The sequence below is a fragment of the Salvia hispanica genome, chromosome 5 (genome assembly GCF_023119035.1).
Source record: "Salvia hispanica cultivar TCC Black 2014 chromosome 5, UniMelb_Shisp_WGS_1.0, whole genome shotgun sequence".
In the NCBI taxonomy this organism is placed as follows: Eukaryota; Viridiplantae; Streptophyta; class Magnoliopsida; order Lamiales; family Lamiaceae; genus Salvia; species Salvia hispanica.
The window spans coordinates 2,277,030-2,297,202 of NC_062969.1; the positions used below are offsets into that span (position 1 = coordinate 2,277,030).

General features: G+C 34.7%; 4 protein-coding genes and 1 non-coding gene across 6 annotated transcripts; 1 reads left to right on the forward strand and 4 right to left on the reverse strand.

The window, feature by feature from the left end:
• Positions 1–188: 188 nt before the first annotated feature.
• Positions 189–270, reverse strand: TRNAS-AGA. The gene has a single exon. It is a non-coding gene; the product is annotated as a tRNA-Ser (tRNA).
• A 1,632-nt stretch (positions 271–1,902) lies between these two features.
• Positions 1,903–3,152, forward strand: LOC125186416 (xyloglucan endotransglucosylase protein 1-like). Its single transcript, XM_048082776.1, has 3 exons — positions 1,903–2,172; positions 2,390–2,583; positions 2,690–3,152. Exons 1-3 carry the CDS (start codon positions 1,909–1,911, stop codon positions 3,045–3,047), a joined length of 816 nt encoding a protein of 271 aa, XP_047938733.1. The 5' UTR covers positions 1,903–1,908; the 3' UTR covers positions 3,048–3,152.
• Positions 3,153–4,995: 1,843 nt separating this feature from the next.
• On the reverse strand, positions 4,996–6,594 carry LOC125188722 (peroxisomal and mitochondrial division factor 2-like). The gene is made up of 2 exons (XM_048085737.1): positions 6,471–6,594; positions 4,996–6,176 (listed from the first exon to the last, which is right to left on the reverse strand). Exon 2 carries the CDS (start codon positions 6,165–6,167, stop codon positions 5,295–5,297), a length of 873 nt encoding a protein of 290 aa, XP_047941694.1. The 5' UTR covers positions 6,168–6,176; positions 6,471–6,594; the 3' UTR covers positions 4,996–5,294.
• Positions 6,595–8,189: 1,595 nt separating this feature from the next.
• Positions 8,190–10,157, reverse strand: LOC125188723 (peroxisomal and mitochondrial division factor 2-like). Of its 2 annotated transcripts, none has more exons than XM_048085738.1 (2): positions 9,919–10,157; positions 8,190–9,099 (listed from the first exon to the last, which is right to left on the reverse strand). In XM_048085738.1, exon 2 carries the CDS (start codon positions 9,089–9,091, stop codon positions 8,453–8,455), a length of 639 nt encoding a protein of 212 aa, XP_047941695.1. In that variant the 5' UTR covers positions 9,092–9,099; positions 9,919–10,157; the 3' UTR covers positions 8,190–8,452. The 2 variants fall into 2 exon arrangements, with proteins under 2 accessions (XP_047941695.1, XP_047941696.1); XM_048085739.1 differs by lacking the exon at positions 9,919–10,157 and adding an exon at positions 9,606–9,829.
• A 78-nt stretch (positions 10,158–10,235) lies between these two features.
• LOC125188720 (mitogen-activated protein kinase 20-like) lies at positions 10,236–15,014 on the reverse strand. Its single transcript, XM_048085736.1, has 10 exons — positions 14,438–15,014; positions 13,415–13,823; positions 12,977–13,104; positions 12,831–12,890; positions 12,368–12,517; positions 12,105–12,260; positions 11,633–11,844; positions 11,455–11,556; positions 11,038–11,210; positions 10,236–10,942 (listed from the first exon to the last, which is right to left on the reverse strand). The coding sequence occupies exons 1-10, from the start codon at positions 14,459–14,461 to the stop codon at positions 10,473–10,475; spliced, it is 1,884 nt and encodes a 627-aa protein (XP_047941693.1). The 5' UTR covers positions 14,462–15,014; the 3' UTR covers positions 10,236–10,472.
• Between the last annotated feature and the right edge of the window lie 5,159 nt (positions 15,015–20,173).

Below are 20,173 nucleotides of genomic sequence, written 5' to 3' on the forward strand. Positions count from 1 at the left end.
CCACTAGTGGTGCGAATGGCCGACCCCGCTCAACCCAACCCATCGACACATCGTTAAAGTCAAAAAATTGCTTCTAAATCATTGCATACCATTCACAAATTAAATTAATAGAAAGCTCGAGTATTCGCAAACTAGTGGTGCGAATGGCCGACCCCGCTCGACCCATCGTTAAAGTAAAAAAAATAAAGCGTGGTCGGCAGGATTCGAACCTGCGCGGGCAAAGCCCACATTATTTCTAGTCATGCCCGATAACCACTCCGGCACGACCACATTTGCTTTATGCTAACAAATTTAATTTAATACATATGAAATTTTTAAGATTCTTTGTCGTTGAAAACTACTCCACTTTCCACTTGAGTGTATATCAGTATATGGCCAGATAGCGACATGTATTTGTGTATTGTGGCTTATTTTTCTAAAATCAAGATGGATATTTTGAAATATCATGTCATTTTAAAATGGGTACAAAGAGTGTTATTTATTACTCCCTCCGTTCCGCTTTAGAAAACCCGATTGAGTCGGGCACATGTTTTAAGAAAAAAGTGTTTGAGTGTGTAATAAATAAATATTGAAGTGGATGTTGGGACCCACTTTTAATTGTGTGTCCAATAAATAAATGTTATAGTGGATATTAGGACCCACTTTTAACATTTTTTTATTAGTTTTAGTCGATGTTGGGATCCACTTTTAACACTTTGTATGCATTTTTTATTAATTTATCTCAATCGGGACTCCTAAAGTGAGACGCCCAACATTGATCAATCGGGACTCTTAAAGCGTGAGGGAGTAGTAATATGCAAGAAATCTAGTCTATGAATAAATTATGTATCGAAGTAGTATTAAAATAAAAAAAGATGTCAAGTAAATAAAGTCATTTATTAGTATATTATTTTAGAAGCATGTGGAAATATGGAACCGATTCTAAGAAATTCAAATAGTAAAAACCTAGCTTATTAGAAAGATCTAGAGAATGAACCTTATCCTCATATATCATAGTACTATTACGAATTGAAATGCATCCTAATAGTGACGGTCGATTCCGCACCGACTATTTTCTATGAAATCATTACTACTCTTATATTTTCAATTCATAAGCTGCCACTAAGTTTAAACCACCAAACCCACTATATTATTATTATTATTATTATTATTATTATTATTATTATTAAGGCATGTTTTTTACAATTATCTTCTGCTTTGGCCTTTGTTTTCCTTGGCTCGATTGTTGTGGTTGTTTATTTGTGTCTTACTTTTTATGATTGATTACTATGTGAGAGTGATCGTTTGAATTTGAGTTTTTCATGAGAATTTATTAAATAAAACGACTCTCTCAAGCCCCATCTCATCTCATATATACCTTTTTGATCCAAAAATTAAAAGAAGTATGCAAACTCATTTATTTATGACAAGAATACAAAGACAAAAAAACTAGACAAGATGGATATATATATATTGTTCGTTCACTTTGAAAGATTATATCTTATGTTTAATTCATGAGACTGAATCTCATAACTTAATTCTGCATGGATAATTATATAATAATGAGTCATAGCCAACCTCCTCCCATTAAATAATTTCACAACTTTATTTTAAATGGATAATTATATGATAATGAGTCATAATCAATCGAACTATATCGAACAAAAAGAAAGGAAATAACACGATAGAATAAGGTCACAAAAGTATATCCAATACTACAAAATATCGATACATCATGCCATTCTTTATTATCGTATATATGTCCACCAACAAAATCACAATTCATCATAAAAATGATGAATTCATGTAAATCAATTTACGCGTCGAATTATTGGTGTTTTCTATTGATTGGCCAGCTCATTCATCCATAACAATCTCCCACTATATATACACTTGACCCTTCATTCTACTCTCATCATCAAACACAAAATGGCATTCCTCTCCAACTTAGCATTCCTCTCAGCCCTTCTCGTCCTCATCACCTCCGCCGCCGCCGATTTCTACCGCGACACCGATATCACATTTGGCGACGGCCGCGCCAAGATTCTTGAAGGCGGCCGTGGCCTCTCACTCTCGCTCGACCAACAATCCGGCTCCGGCTTCCAATCCAAGAAGGAGTTCTTGTTCGGCCGATTCGACATGCAGATCAAACTCGTCCCGGGCAACTCTGCCGGAACCGTCACCACTTTCTACGTCAGTACTCGTTCATATTAATTGACTTAATCAGTATCCTTCGTCCACAAAAAATAGTCATATTTTTTAATTTTAATTCGTCACCAAAATTAGTCTTATTTTTATTCATGAAAAAAAAAATTCACTACTTTTTTTTACATTACCTCTCATATTTTACCAATTGTGTATTAAAACATGCGTCGTGCCCATCTTAAACTTATGTGTACAATAAATGCAGTTGTCATCTCTAGGCGCCGGCCACGACGAAATCGACTTCGAATTTCTCGGGAACTCCACCGGCGAGCCCTACACCGTCCACACAAACGTGTACTCGCAGGGAAAAGGTGACAAGGAGCAGCAGTTCCATCTCTGGTTCGACCCCACCGCCGCCTTCCACACCTACTCCATCGTCTGGAGTCCCAACAAGATCATGTAATTAATTAATAAATAAATTTTTTTATATAACAGACCAAACAAGAGAACTCATCTCAAATAAATAAAAACTAATCTATTCAAATTATAAAAATCCGTTTTACAGATTCCTGGTGGACAACAGCCCTATCAGAGTGTTCAACAACCACGGAAGCTCGGGGGTGGCTTTCCCCACGAAGCAGCCGATGAAGGTATACTGCAGTCTTTGGAACGCGGACGACTGGGCCACCCAGGGCGGCCGTGTGAAGACGGACTGGTCCCACGCTCCATTCACGGCGTACTACAGGAACTTCAAGACCGAATCGTGCGCGGCTGGAACGCCGTGCGCGGCTCAGGAGCTGGACGGCAAGGCAAGAAACAGGCTCAGATGGGTTCAGCAGACACACATGGTCTACAATTACTGCACAGATGCAAACAGATTCCCTCAGGGAGCTTCTGTTGAGTGTCGGAAATCCAGATTTTAAGATTCTGTGTGTGTCTATTCTTGATTTATTTATTTAATTCTTGTGTGATGTAAACGTAATGTAGCGCTTTACCATAATAATATTCGATTGTTATTGATTTGTGAGTATTAAAACCTTTTTCTTGGTCAAGACAATGTCATGTAAAGATTAGTCTTGACTTATGTGTTAAGCCGTAACTACTATTGTGTCGTTCGATTTATTAGACAATATTACTGAGATACAATCTAGATGAGACAAGATATATTTTATCTAAGATTAAATTAGCCAAAATGTAATCGTGAGACACGGTGTAATCTTGGCACTGTGAAGACAGATCGAGATACAGTGTCGCCGGGCCATGATTTTGAGAAAAAGAACAATCAAACAAGATGGTAAAATAAACATTAATCTAATCATGAACAAAAGGATTCAGAGTCTCCAATTAGTATGATTAGTCAAGTTATATGTAGTGTTAATGATTCCTACATTAATTCTCAAGAATAATTGTTCACCTACACCTATATTTTTACCAATAATTATTATCAAGCCAAAACCCATTCTTAAGATCTTTATAATATAAGCTTGTATGATCAGTATTGCATAGCTTTAATATACATTGAAACATAATTAAGGATATGTTTTGTCATCTCCATAATGACTCTGCTTGCAAGTTGCAACTTTTGCACAAAATTATATTATTATGTCAATTCGTAACTATAACCTGTCAGTAATAGAATTATCATTGCACATGTAGGTGCACTAATAAAATCGAAATGTGAAATAATAACTTATGATAAAATAATCCTATAATCTTATGGAATATCCTATTGTAAGTATCAAAACTTCTTTACAAGTAGAAAGAATTTCTCACTACTGTTATGGTGTTCACATGGATGACACATTGTCATATAATATATGGTCCATAATAGTTCATGATTCCTAGAGTTTAGTATGAAAATTATTTAAATTTCACATTATAATGGACTATTTATGCCTATAATTGATGTCACAGCAATAATCTTAATAATATATTGACTTCATTATACTTCGGAACCAACAAATATTCGTTTTATTATTATTATATTTTCCTTAATCTGATTCACTTATTTGCAAGAGTTTGCATATTCAGATTCAATACACCCACCCACATTTAGAACTGTATCTCATATATTATATATGTTGAATATTAGTAATAATGGATTACATATTATTACAGCTTTGCTATGATTTAGTAGTAAAGTATATTGTCTTAATTATTTTGTTTCAACATTATGCTACATATCAATAATTTGATGAACACTGAGTCTTCGAATAATCGGAGCTATAATTTCGTTTCTTACAAATCCCATATATTATGGCAACTTTGTAATAAATTATAAATATTTAAAATGCATTTCAATTTCCGGACCAATTGCTTCATTCCCTCCTACCAACAACATATGCTTATATTCTGTTACATGTAGTATTATGGGAACTTTGGCGCCAAATATCGCGCCAACGCCCGTCTTGAAAGTTATCCGTTGGTGATTTTACCGCAGATACGTCGATAAACTCCACTTTTTTCGTAGTGATATGCAGCATTTGGCCTAGCATTATGGGAACTTTGGTGCCAAGTATCGCACCAACGCTCGTCTAGAAAATTCTCCGTAGGTGATTTCACAGCCGATCCGTCAATAAACTCCACCTTTTTCGTAGTGATATGCAGCATTTGGCCTAATATGGTGGATATAATAACTAAATGAAACATTTATTTTTCTTTTGAAAAGAGTTAGTCTAGAGTAACCGAACACCCCCAAAATATACGACAGCTAACGACTCCCATCCCGTGTCCTCACTCAAATACTACAACCATGCCAAATCAAAACAGAGATATGAACATTTAAAGAATCCATCTATTTAAGCTAGAGACAACAGGTGCAATATAACATCAATATCAATGTAATAGGCATAATGCATAATCAAACTCAAGTGAAGTGAAAAACTTTTTCTAAAATGTAACAATATTCCAAATTTCAAGACTTCATACAATACAGTCAAAGTGGGAATATAGAAACTAACACTTGATAGATGCAGTTTCATCAAGCATTATTCCACAACAAATCAAACCAAAACACATAAAACTGATAGTAGTAGCATATAACAAAGCTCCATCAACACAAAATCAAAATTGAAACTCATCCTCATCATCAATTTGGGGTAGATTCATATTCAAATCATCCTAGCCTCTAACTGCTTCCAGCAACAGAGCATCTACGCGTGTTCTTCAACTCAGTGTTTTCTCGAGGCACGTGTGTAGCACGCCACCCCCACAACAGCAGCCGCAGCAACGGCCAGACCTCCGACCACCAGCCAGTTCTTTTCCTTGAAGCCATCCCTCGTTTCAGCGTGAAGCAAAGCATCGCCATTGAAAAAGCTCTCCGCAACCGCTCTCTCCTTCGCTTCAAACCCGGTGATCACCTTCTGCTTATCGTCCAAACTAGTCTCTAGTGCGCTGATCTTCCCCGACAGCTGCTCAACCGTCTTCTCCAAACCGGCCCTCAGCTTCTCCAGAACCTTATTGCTTTCCAAAACCACTTCCAACTCCTCAAGATCCTTTTTCAAGACCCGAATCTCCTTCTCCTTCCCCTCCGATTCACCCCTGAAACTGACTTCCTCTTCCTCCAGCTTCCGAACCTTAGCCAGCAGCAAGTCCCTCTCCTTCCCCACAGCATCCAACTCAACATCCTTCGCCTTCTCCCTCTCCATCACCCCCTCCAAATCCCTCTTCAAGTTGGAGATTTCCGCATTCGACTCCTGCAGGTCACTCATCGCAGACACCAAATCATGCTGCAGCCTCGACACCTCCCCTTCCAGATCCGCTGCTCGAGCTGCCACTGCCCCCAACGCCCTATTCTCGGATCGCAATTCCTCCAACTCTTTCTTACCCTCCGCAATCTCGCCGCTCAATTCTTCAATCGATGCCTTCAGCTCATCGATTTTCTGCCTGTAATCCTCATTTTGCTGGATAATTTTCCCATTTTCACGCTCGAGATCACTGATTTTCTGAGTTAGACTTAAAATCTTTGAAGAATCATCACCCTCAGTAATTTCCACCGACTTAACATCAGAAAATTCTCCGTTGACAACTGTTTCATCAGCCATTTATAATTCCTAAAACCCCAAAAATTAACCAACAAAAAAGGAAAAAATATGAATAAATCAAATCAAATAAACAACAAGTAAAGCAGAACTTCAACAAACTAACTAAAAAACAAATGAATTCATCATCGAACTTAACAACAACAATCAGAAATTTATGTTTCTATACAGCAAAACAGAGTACAAAAAGGATCGCAGTGAAGAACAAAATAACAACAAAAAAACAAAGGAACTTCCAATTTTTGCTATAATTTATTCAATTCTGAGAATTGCGATGAAATTGGAAGAGCAAGGAAGCACGCATACCTATTCTTGCGGAAGAGTTGGAAATGTTTCAGAGAAATTAGGGTTTGAGATTTTATCGGAAAATATTTATTTTGAAACCAAATTGACTGAATTATGCTTGGCACGTGCGAAAAGGCAATGATGCGCTTTTCAAATCGTCAGTTAAAAAACCATATGTTTTTATTAAATTAAATACAGATTGCATCATTATCGGTCATCAAAGTCTCATTTATTTTAATCATATTAGTGTTCCAATAATAAAAAACTAGTATTTTGTTTTTATTAAAATAAATACCCCATAAATTTTTTATGCTCTATTAATTTGTTTCACTTACATTTAATTACTCCCTCCGTCCTCAATTAAGAGTCACACGTTGACTGGTCACGAGTTTTAAGAAATGTAAAGAAAAGTTGGTTGAAAAAGTTAGTGGAATGTGGGAGGCTTTATAATAAAATGTGAGTGAACTGAGTTAGTGGAATGTGGGACCTACTTACCATTTATGGTAAAAATGAAGTGTGGCTCTTAATTGGGGACGAACCAAAATGGACCAATGTGACTCTTAATCAGGGACGAAGGGAGCATAAGATTAATGTATTGTAATCATATTCCACTTATTTTTTCAATTTGTATATTAAATTTTAATACTATATTAATATATGAAATAGTACTATATTCAAAAATGAAAATGATAATCAAATAGTACTATGCAATTGATGGTCTCAAAATACAAAAGAAAAACATTACTCCCTCTATCCCGGAATAATTTATCTCAATTTTCCATTTCGACCCGTCCAATATAATTTGTCACATTTCACTTTTTATCATTTTCGGTAGTGGACCTCATATTCCACTAATTCATTACTACTCACATTTTATTATAAACTAATATATAAAAGCAGGATCCACATTCCACTAACTTTTTCAACTCACTTTTCATTACATTTCTTAAAGCTCGTACCCGGTCAAAGTGGGATGAATTATCCGAAACGGAGGGAGTATTTATTTGCAAAAGGGAAAAGATTATTGTTCCTAAATTACTATGCGTTATCGCTATATGTTGACTCTCTTCTTGATATGATCAAAACACAGCCTCTGTTTTTTATGTAAAAAATCATAATATTGCGGAAATTATCTAATTGAGTGTATTTATATGCATGTAACATGTATGTGTATTGATAGAAATGATCAAATGAATATCGTACATTACAAGTAAATAGCTAGAAGTTTTTTTATATATTGATATAGTAAACAACTCATTTAAATTTGTCAGTCAGTCGTTTTGCTGAATTTATGGTTTTCAAATTATTGCAATTTTGCGTAACTTTTGTGAACAGTAAACGCTACAAGTTTTGAACTCTTATAATTTTGAAATTTTGTTTTAGTTGGAAGTTGATAACGTCACAAAATAGTAGTAACACTATTTGGTCATATTATAGTTTTACAAAGCGTGGCATTAATACGGGAAGATATGATGCATAATCAAACCCTATGAAAAAGCAAAATGTATGGCATAAAATAATGCATAATCAAACCCTATGAAAAAAGCAAATTGTATGGCACAAATGATGCATAATCAACCCAAGTAGAAGCATTTATACACTTTGCTATCTAAATATTCATATTTGGTATTCCTCTCTAAATATTCATCTCTCACAAAAGGTGATTTACTTCCCATCACAGAAACACCATGAAACAAGAAACACACTATTAGCAAGTAAAGTGCAATACTTTTTCCCAAATGTAATAATATTTCAAATTTAAAGACTTGGTAGAATATAGGCAAAATGGGATATAGATCAAATAGTTCATTTCAAGACATTAGACACTAGAAGTTTCATCAAGCATAGTATGAACACATAAAACTGATATACCGAACTCCGCAAACACAGAATCAAAAGGCTCCCAACAACAGAGCATCTAAGAGTGCTTGAATATGAGTTTTCTTGAGGCAACAGCAACCAACCTGTTCTTCTCCTTCAAACTACCATCATCATATAAAACTCTATGCTATCTTCTTTTCTTTCGCTTCAGGCTCGGTGATCACTTTTTTCTTATCGGCCAAACCAATCTCAAGGGCACTGATTTTATCTTTAAGTTGCTCAGCCATCTCCTCCAAACCTCCCATTGACTTCTTCAGAGCCTTATTGCGTTCCAAAACCACTGCCAGTTCCCTCTTCATGCTCTGAATCTCCTCCTCCTTCTCGTCCAATTCACACCTCAAACTGATTGCATCTGCCTCCAGTTTCCGAATATAAGCCCGCAGCAAGTGTATCTCTATAGTCTTGGCATTGAGCTCAGCATGGGTCGCCTTGTCCATCTCTTCAATTTCCTCCCAATTCTTCATAAAGTCTCTTTTTCCCCTCTCCAACTCTGCTTGACCCCTAAGTAAGTCTACAACATCCCTCTCCAGCTCTCCCAAACGCCTCTTCAAGTCTTCGGATAATCTCGTCAACTCGTCAGCTTTTTGAACCACCTCCTCCAGTTCATCAATCTCCTTCCTGTAATCTTCATTTTGCTGAGTAATCCTCGCATTTTCACTCTGAAGATCACTAATCTTTTGATGAACTAAGAGTTTTGGCGAATCGTCATCCCCAGCAGTTTCAACCACCTGAGCTGTGTTGATCGGTGTTTCGTCAGACATTTTGATCCCTAAAACAACCAAAATTAAAGCAACAAAGAAAGGAGAAAACATTAATTAACGTAGAACATCAAAGAAACTAATCAAGAACATGAATAAAAATTAGCATTGAAAGGAGAATAGATTAATAAACCAAATACTTCGCTGGAAACAACAATTAAAGCAGAACATCAAAGAAACTAACCAAGAAACATCAATACAAATTAAGCATTCAAAGAAGAAACTGTTAATAAATTAAATACTTCGCTGGAAACATCAATTAAAGCAAAACATCAAAGATTTAAGAAACTAATCCAGAAACATCAATACAAATTAGCATCGAAGGAGAAAATATTAAGTAGTAATGAATTAAATACTTCTCTAGAAACAACAATTAAAGCAGAACATCAAAGAAACTAATCAAGAAGCATCTATACAAATGAGCATTGAAGTTTATGTTTCTACGCTGCCAAACAGAATGCAAAAAGTATGGCAGTAAAGAGCAAAATAACCAAAAAACTAAAGGAATTTTTCATACTTGACACAACACCTCTCTTCGATAGTTCGATTTACTCGCTCGATGAATCAATATTGAAACGATGAATAACAACGAAACATACATTCAAAGAAGAATCGCACTCGCAGTATTCCGCTGCCAAATCATGAGCATTAACACAAATGTGCGAGCATAAACCAAATGAATTCCACATCTAACTTAACAACGAATCAGAAGTTCATGTTTCTACGCAGCCAAACAGAGTACATTTATAAACGAATTTTCCATATTTTCAATAACCGCTTCATGTGAAAATTGCGCTGGCTGAAATTGGAAGATGAGGAAGCAGGTGTACCTATTCTGCAACGCCGACGTCAGTTCACCGGATCTGTAACGGCGATCGAGATTCCGATCGAGTAGAAAGTAGAAACTGCTTCGAGAGTAGAGGGTTTAGATGAAATTCACGAAGAAGTTCATCATTCAATTTGCATGTTTGATTACATTTAATTTCAGTATTTATATGCTAGCTGGCTTAGAAGGGTTAGTTATGCCACGTCATCATTTTTAAATAAATTCATATGCGGCATTTAAAAAAATTATATTATTGCATCAAATTAACTAATTGAGTGCCATGGCATTGATATAAATAAATAACATCCCAATGTAATAAAATTGACAAAAAAATAATACTGTATTTATTAGAGAGAGTTTGCCAAGAATTGAGATGTGAAATTGTAACTATCATCATACTATTTAGTATTTATTACTCACATGACAAAAAAGGAATAAAAAGAGCTTTTCACATCTAACCAGACCTAACCATCCAAAGCCAAGAGTTGCAGAAAGATTGCTGCCAACACTACTACCATTTTTTTATGCACAGACCTGAGATTTACACAAGACCTTCGGCTAATACATCCGCGCCACGCCATACTGCATCACCGATACTTTTCTGTGAACAGCCACTTTAGCCGATGCTGCTGCACCGACTCCAAGCCCACCATACTGAGCTTTGGCATGCAGCAGATTTGTGTCCACGATGACCCTGTCATCGGAACGGTCCACCTTTGTGGCCCCTGCTCGGCTCGTAAAATATGGATGGGTATCGATGTCTATTGTCACGTGACTTACGTCTGCAGGGGCTAACTTGGCAGCTATGCCGCAGTTCATTGCTTGTTTTGTATTTGTAGGATAGTCTCTCCCGGTCTCACCCATCGGTCTCTCCATCCTCCCTGTGTTGTTCCTACTGGGATGAGACGAGGGGACACCCTGGTGGGGGAGTGCGGTGTGTCTGACAAGCGTTCTAGGATCGTAAAAGTCTTTGGCGCCATTTGGATTCTCATACGCCAACACCGGACCAACAACTTTGCCTGGTTTAGCTGTGCATCGTATGTGTTAAATGTAGGAAGTGAGACTTTCACATAGGAAACAAGCATAACAGTTCGTAGGATTAACATTCTAATCAGGAAAGTACCTTGTGCGATCCTCTGTGGTGGATGTAAGGGTCTTGACAAACTATTGTAAGGCCCTTCAGAATCTCTCGAGTTTTTGCTGCCTGATTCTTCAGAGTTATGCCGATCCCTTGCATTTGCAACAGCTGGCTGCTCTTTCGGAGGTACTCTAGTGGAATTTGCAATGGTAGTAGACCTGTACCATTGTATGCGAGCACTAATATGAGAACTAGCCGAAGTGGTGTCATAGTGAGTGTCGTATGGGAATTCTAACAGACCTTAGTCACATAACACGAGGATAGCATTCATGTAGTATGCTATACATATGTGCGTGTGTGTGTGTGAGTATCTACTATACCGTTATAATGAAGGCAACCCGAGAAGGCAGTAACCATAACTCAAACTAAGAACTAAAAAAAGGGATAGGCTTGCATATATACCTAGGAAGGGAAGCATGCTTTCTTTCAAGTGGAATCACTGGTCCACTTTTACCAGCACTTCCTTCCAAATGAGCAAATTGATTTTTAAAGTGATCGAGTGCACTGCACAAGAGACATGTCCAATTTAGCAAATCTAGTGGAGTCAAACAAAATAAGGCACAGCATCAAAATAACTCACCTAGGATAAAGAAAATTAGTTCTTTCGATTCCATTGATATAATCCTTCCGCAGCTGAGGATGGTACTCCAGTATCTCCCGATATATTAACTCTCTTACATCTTCCTTTGTCACCCTTCGCCTCTCAAACTCAAATTCCATTTTAGAGATTGGTTGACAGGATGGTTCTCTCTCAGCCTTAGCCAATCCCTTGAAATAAGGATCAGCTAGTGCCTGCAAGTTCATAAACAGTAATTTAAAGAAAAGAAAAAAAAACAAAAATCAATGATGATTAATGCCCTAAAGAAAAAGAGTTTATTCATACAACCTTTTGCTTCAACAATATCATCATGTGAGAAAGTGTAAAAAGAATATAAGTAAACTTGCACGCACAAAAGGTCCCAGTAACAAAGGAAGGAATCTAACCAAATTAAAATCCTAAACATTCAAAAAACTACCAACTGAAGCAAAAACATAGATAGGTTATAGCAAACCTGTTCAGCAGTTGGACGATCCTTTGGATCAAAAGCAAGCAGCCTCTCCAAGAGCCGAAGAGCCAAAGGATCAGCATTTGGAAACTTCTGAGCAAAAGGAACTGGCTGCTTCTTTCGCATGCTTGTAAGATACCTTCTAGCCTTTTCATTCCGAACCTAACAAAAGAATAGAAGAAAAAAGAATATCAGGAGTAGGTCTGATTTAAGGAAATCAAAATATTTTGAAGGTACAGTTGATGATGAAAAGGAAGAGTAATGCATACGAGAGAAATGGTATCCATAGAAGGTGTTCCAAGAAGGTCGGTTATCATATCCAGCTGGTGAACAACATTCTTCCCAGGGAAAAGTGGCTTCCCCGTTACAACCTCAGCAAAAATGCAGCCAATGCTCCATATGTCAATTGCTGGAGTATACTGAATAAACATGGAGTTTTAAACATCAATATTTTTTTTACTAAACGTAATGGTGCTGATCGAAACTAAGCCCTCTTCATAAAAAAAGGTGGGTCATTGAATGGAGAGAGATATTTCTTAGAAAAATAACCTTTGGGAACAAACTGCACTGATGAATGCAAAAACATAGGCTAAATTGCCTGATTTCAAACTTCAAATAAATAAAAGCAAACAGCTCTGTGATAACGACCACTATTTGTTGTTATAAGACATCACTTAGCAAACCATTATGAAATTCTCATCAACAAAGATTGTCAAAAGGCTATAAAATAACCTTAGAGTAAAATGAGCCACATAATTCCGGAGCTCTATACCATCTTGTAGCAACATAGTCCTGTGTTTAACACGGAACAAAAATCAGAAATGGATAAATAGTGAAAATTCAATAACACAGCAAATTCTCTTTGAGATATTTTATACCGTCCAAAATATTGTTGTAGGTGTGTCGTTGAATGCTACTCTAGCCAATCCAAAATCACATATTTTTAGTTTACAGTTGGCATTTGCCAGAATATTCTTCGGTTTCAAATCTCGATGATATACATTGGCTGCAAAAAAAAATATAAACAGTAAATTGACCTTAACTCACTATTAAACACTAACCAATTAACCATTCAGTATGACATGACAGCAAACATCTTTCCATCATATGAACAACAAGTCAAGACACATAGCAGGAGACAAAGTAACCATTTTCTCAACAACCATCTAACTTTAGGCAGTAAATTAAGATTGAATTAGGTATCCAGTAAGTGGTTCTTAGTAACAACCAGATATGGCAATTAGCAATGAAATTTGTAAATTTCTTATACTATGAAACAAAGAGGAATGAGAGAGAGAAAGTTGCAAAAGATTTACCAGTGTGAATATATTTTAGAGCACGGAGCAATTGATATAGGAAAAACTGATGATGTTCCCGTGTCAAGTCATCATTAGCCTTAATGACTTGATGTAAATCTGATTCCATGAGTTCAAAAACAACATATATATCTTTGAATTCTCTCCTTGAAGGTGGAAGCATAATGTGCTTTATTGCAACAATATCTGGGTGTCTGAGCAGCCTCAAAAGCTTTATCTCCCGAAGTATTCTAGCAGCATCAGAAAGGTGTTCAAAGATATCATGTATTTTCTTTATTGCCACTTTTTCACCTGTATGAGTATCGACCGCTGAGCAAACAACACCATAGCTGCCTTTACCTACGATCTCCTGGATCTTAAACCTGCTTGCATCACCATATTCAGAGAAGAATTCCAATTCCGCCGAACCCTGTTGCACAAAATAGAAAGTATGTTAGTCCATTGCAACACAATGACCATTAAGTTAAGCTTACTGTTCAAACTTTAGTTTATTAAGAATGTAATATTGTGCAATAGGTCAAAACTGATCCTACGTTATTGTTGCACTGTAAAAGTTCCAATTATAGTATGGTATTGGAAATATACCAGTCAACAAATCACATAAATAAGAACACTGCACCTAGTGGATGAAGAGCTTAGTATCTGTTAAATTGTTTAATCAGTAAGAATCAGACAAATTGTTACTTTTGGAAAAAAGAATGTTTTATCCCTAACTAAAAGTAGGAACAATACTAATTTTTCTATGAACAAAAATGTCCAAACAGAGAGATCTATCACATAAGACAGATGATTGAGTCAATCCATCAGAGACCTCCATCAATAGACATACAAAATCAATTATTCAATGATACAGAAGAAAAAATTAATAAGAATGGAAAGACACTGCCTACTAATCAATTTTACAACATTACCACTGATAAATTGGGAAATCCAATAACCAATAACATACAAATTCTAATACAAATCAATAAACATCTCCACTAATTCTCAAATTTCATCCAGGTAAACAATAAAGGAGCTTACTTTCTTGCGCTGATCAGGCTGCATTGCCGATAAAACTCAAATCTCCCCCCGAAGAAGAATTTCCAACAGCACTCACGAAACAACGAATTGAATGAATAAATAAAATTCAATTCAATTCAATTCAATTCAATTCAATTGACGTTCCTCCAGACCTCAATCGGAAACGATTCAGCACACATTCAGCCGCATTTGCCCCATCGGCCGCGGCTACGGACGGCGAAGGAGCAGTCCCACCTCGTACGCTTCGAATTATCGTTGAAGACAAAGAGAGAGCGATCGATCATAAAACGCACCGCTTCTCCTCTCTCGTCTTCCTCCGCCTCCTCGCCCGCAATCATAGACGAGCAAAAGCGACAGGAAACAACATCTCCTCCGCAACAAAACCTCCCATGATTCGAAAACCCTCCGATGTTATTTATATACAGAATTGGGCTTTTGCACAATGCAAAAGAGCGCCCGAATGTGTGGATCTGAAGGAAACCTTTATGCTGTAGCAGCTGGTGTGGGGGGAGATCTGACACCGACACCGACACCGACACAATCTAGAGAGAGAAAGAGAGGCGAAGATGGAAGTTTTGGAGAGAGAGAGATGTGTATAAATACGCCTGAAACAGATTGGGGAATAAGCCGAGCCATTGATGGATATTCTATTAATAAAATTAATTTATAATCCATTAATTATATTCTTTTATCTTAATCCGTATTAGTATAGATATAATTATGACGTAATTAATATATTCATTAATATAGGGACATGATCAAATGAAAACTCCAAATATTGTACAAACTCAAAACTATGATCTGGATCATTGAAAAATGTCAACAGATCACAAACTAGCATCAACAGAAAAATGTCAACAGAATTTCAACGGTAATCGATGATTGATGCTAAGTTGATATTGTGTTGATACTATATTGACATTAAAATCTTGAAATTTTACACTATATTGATATTGTATTGAAATTGTGTTGAAGCTGTATTGAGCAGTTTTGAGTTTGTACAATATACTGTATAAGTTCGTATTTTATCACTACCACATTCAGGGGAGTGTTATATTGTTAACTCAATGCTTAATTGCTAACTACAACTCAATAATAGCTATTAGATATTCAAATTAAAGGCCTAGATCATCAACCACGAAATATCAATACGATCAACAAAAAACGTCAATAAGGCCATATGATTAATTCCAAAAAATATCAATAGGGGTATTAATGTTAAGTTAGTTATAACTAACTTTTAAAAGAAATCCTAATACTTTAAATTCATATAACATATATCAAATTAAAGATAATTTTATAAGGATTCCAACGATATACTACATGCATATGTTCCGACGTCAAAATTTGAAAAAAAAATCTAGAATTTTCGTATTTTTCGTACACAGGTTAATGTCAATGCAGCTAAGATAATATGTCAATATAAAGCATATACAATGTCAATCCTAAATTGTGTTCACATTCTCGAAGCATTGTGTTTATATTTTCGAAACACTATATTGACATTTTCATCCAAAATCCTAATTTTGAGTTTTTTTTATCTTTTACAATTTAATTAATAAAAATGAAAATTACACATGGCAAATTGTAGACCACACGTTTTCTAAAATCCTATAGCCTTAAATTAGTTATAATTTACCATTAAATGATGAGTTAACAATTAATCACTCTCCACCCCATTCATATATAACTTTTTCTATTTGGCAGCCATAAAATTTGGTCAAACTTTGAAATTAACTGAATATTCATAGATCTGTTCACAGTTTAATCGAAATTTATGATTTATTCATTTATTTATTTATTTAATGAATCCGTATTAAATTCCTTTATGGGTACAATTAATAATTATACTACGATTTTAGAGATAATCGCAGTTACGGGCTTAGTATGAAATTTTAGTTTGGAAAATTTACTTATTTAATGATCAAATTAATTATTATTTCCAACTAATTATGAGGATGGACTTAGTCACTTAGCTTTAAGCCAAGTGTTTTTTCATTTGTATGCTTCTCTGTTATAACGCATCAAAGTTTTAATTTTAAGTGAAAATTAAAATGATTTTTTAGCGGTTTTGTCTTTGTATTTAATGAATGGACTATATATAATGGGTGGTGCATAATTAGTTCATTTTGGTAACCGTAGATATTTTAAATTATTTAAGGTATATACAATATTCTAACTTTATTTGAGTTTTCGATTTATTTACTTTATTTTTATTTTGTTGCTTGTTATCTAGTCAATGTTTGATTCTTGCTTCTAGTTAATGTTTTAACTTATTTAGATTGAGAAATACTCCAAGTGATTACAGTTTAATACGGCTAGATTTAGAATTATGGATTTAACTTTTTTTATATAATAATAAAATAAAGTTGATCCATTTTCTTTCACGATGATTTGCAACCTCAATTAGTGGGAGTGGGAGTGTGGGGCGAAAACATCTTACTAATGTAGAAAAGTTGATCCCTTTTTTATATTTGCCTTTCACATTCAAATGAAAATTGTGATTTTTTTTGGATTGTATCAAATAATAGTATGATTATTTTTGTCGTCTATGAAGTGGTTCATGTAGTAATAATATCGTAAATGACCAATTAGGCCTTAATTCTATTAGAACTTAGCATGTATGCACAATAGTCGGTAATGGCTATAGCTAGGTCGGACCCACGTATGTAAATGGCTCCAACCCGACCATTTTCAGCCCGGGCGGAGCCATATATTTGTGGGGAAGGGCAAATTTACATATGATGAAAATTTAAGAATTTAAGGAGGGACATTTAGTAAAGAACTAAAAGAAATAAATTTTATAAACAACAATATACATACGGAGTAGAAAATTTGAGGTGGGGCAAATACCCCTCCTATGTGCTTACTAGATTCGCACAGGTTTCCAGGCAAGTGCTTGCTTCGATCAGTGTTAACCAAAGCATATGACGCCCTCATCCGAGCATGCCTTTAGTCTTAATCCTTAATTCTTGAACATGTAGTACTATTATTTTGTGAAAGTTTAGTATCATAATGAACATTTTACTATATTCATAAAATGTTAATAAGAGGGGTGGCTTGCTTAAGGACCTTAACCTTATTGTGTTTGAAGTGAGGGTCCCTTAGTAATAGGTGGACAGAGAAATGAAGATCTAACTATATGTCTCAATTATTTAAGTGGGAAATACTATTGCTACGACACATACAAGTATATATATTGAATTATGAGTATTGGTGATAGCTTATAATTTTGGCAATAGTGAAGTGGGTGAAACCTACCACTTCCTACCAAATTATTTTTTCATTATAGCTCACTCACTACCTTCTAGAATGTATATACTTACATATTATTGCAGTCACGTTCAATTTGATTAAGAGAGGCCATTTACTAAATCGAAACCATGAAAACTGAAAAAGATGTACCAACTTGAGATAAATCATGAAACTCAATTACTAGTTTATAGTAAGTTTTTTAGACGTTTATAGTACTCTTTCCGTCTCATTCTATTTCATTCAGTTTTTCTGTTTGTCATAAAATTTTGTATAGTATGAAAAAGATTATATGATTAGAACAAGTAGTGTTTTTATTTTAGGATATGCTTCAAGTTGAGTGTGAGACATCTCAAAAATCGAAAACGTATCAAGTAGAGTCATATGCACGAATAAGATTGTTATTTCAAAATCTATTACACTCCTTCCATCCACGCCCGATAGTCTTGCCTTTTCATTTTAATATGCCACAAAAATCAGTCGTTTTCCATTTTCGACAACATGATTCATTGAGTATTCTCTCTTTTTCTTGAATGCAGTGAAGGAGTAGTATTCAGCTTCAACTAACAATACTTTAATTTTCTTTTTTCTCGTATTCTATCATATTAAAATTTGTATCGTTCACATTAAAGACCGTCGGACGATACACATGTTAAAAGTGGAAGTCAAGAAACATGCAAATTCACCAACAAAAAACTTTCCGAAAGAAGAAAAAAAACTGTTGGGATTTTAATACAAATAGGACCTCTAACAACCATGTAAAAAGTGAACATTTATATTTTGATAATCGGACATTCTAACGACCGACAACAACTTATCGTTTTGTCTCTCAATTAAAGTATTACTATTAATTTCTTTTTTTGCTATATATTTTTCTATTTTCAATTATTTCGATTTTGATCTACTGTTATTTTCCCTCACTTTTTGGCAGCTTGCTTCTCTTTATCTTCTTTTTTGGTTTTTGTAATTAATTATATACGACAAAGTTATGAGTTGAGAATATTAACCACGTGATATTTGGCTTTTTCCGATGACCACATATATTATTAAGGGAATTGAAAAATATTGGGACTAAAGATAAAATAATTTGATCCCAACATGAAAGATTGTATTGAGTCTTTATTATAAATACAATAATATCATATAAAATTTTTAAAATATGCTTATTGTTATACACCTAATAAAACTTTAGATTCTTGATAGAATAAACTAAGCATATTTTAATTTGATCAAAAGTTGTCCATTTAATCGAGAATTGATATTTCTTCGTTCACCAAAATTATAAATATCCTTCAAAATTTATCACCCGTTTCCTTTTTCGTCTGTCTCTAAAAATTTGTCATCTTTCACTTTTATCATTTTTTGTAGTAGACCTCATATTTCACTAACTCATTCTCACTCACATTTTATTATAAAATTAATATATAAAAATAGAACTCACCTGCCACCAACTTTTTCAACCCACTTTCTATTACATTTCTTAAAATCTGTGTCGGATCAAATGATGATAAATTATAGGGGACGGAGGGAGTATTATTTAACTTCCACTTTCTACTTTTGTCACATCCACATGATTTGGTATTTATTTAATTATTTTAGAAATCAATCGATGCACTAAATAAATTAAGAGGAACTATAAAGTTTTCAAAATGGGGTTGAAACATATAATGTTATAAAAATGGGTCGTAAACTCGTAATTAAGTCGTGTCACTTAATTTTCTCTTCAGCGAAAGATATTGAATTTAATCTTATCTTTATTCAGATAAACTTTACCTTATATATATATTGGTCTCATCTTCGCAACGAATAATCATTTCGTGTCAATAATTGACATTTTTTCCTAGTAATTTTTTCTATCAAAATTGTCGGCAAAATCTATAGTCCATTATTTTACTTATATTCAGTCACATTATGTGTGTGTTGCAGGCTGTCATATTTTGGTATGTATACGTAAAATCGGTAATGTAATTCTAAATGCACCACAATTGGTCAAATATTTCATTCTTCAACAATTTTGATTTGTTTGTTAATTTGCATTTTTAGGGCAGTGTGTATTGGAACTCGACATTTGTTTGAACATTCACGAAATTGCCCATTAAAACAATTTTTATGTTTTGAGTAGATGAAATATTCGTAATCCAAACTAAATTAATATATTTAATTTGATTTGAATATTTTTAATTTTTTATTCATCAAAATTTGAGTTTCCCGTTCGGTTCAGATTAGTGTTTTAAAACTAAAAAAATAAGGAAAATGCATTATAACCCAGTATATATATAATAATTATGAATCTAGGTTTATGTTAAAATGACAACCACTCTTAAAGTGACATCGTGCCACTACTTATACAGCAATATTATAAACGCTACACAGCAATATTACAAACACTACACAAGCAATCTATAGATTGTTGTATAGTGTGTCGGATATTGATGGACATATTAGAAATGGGTCACTCACCCCTTAAAAAGGCCTCATAAGGGG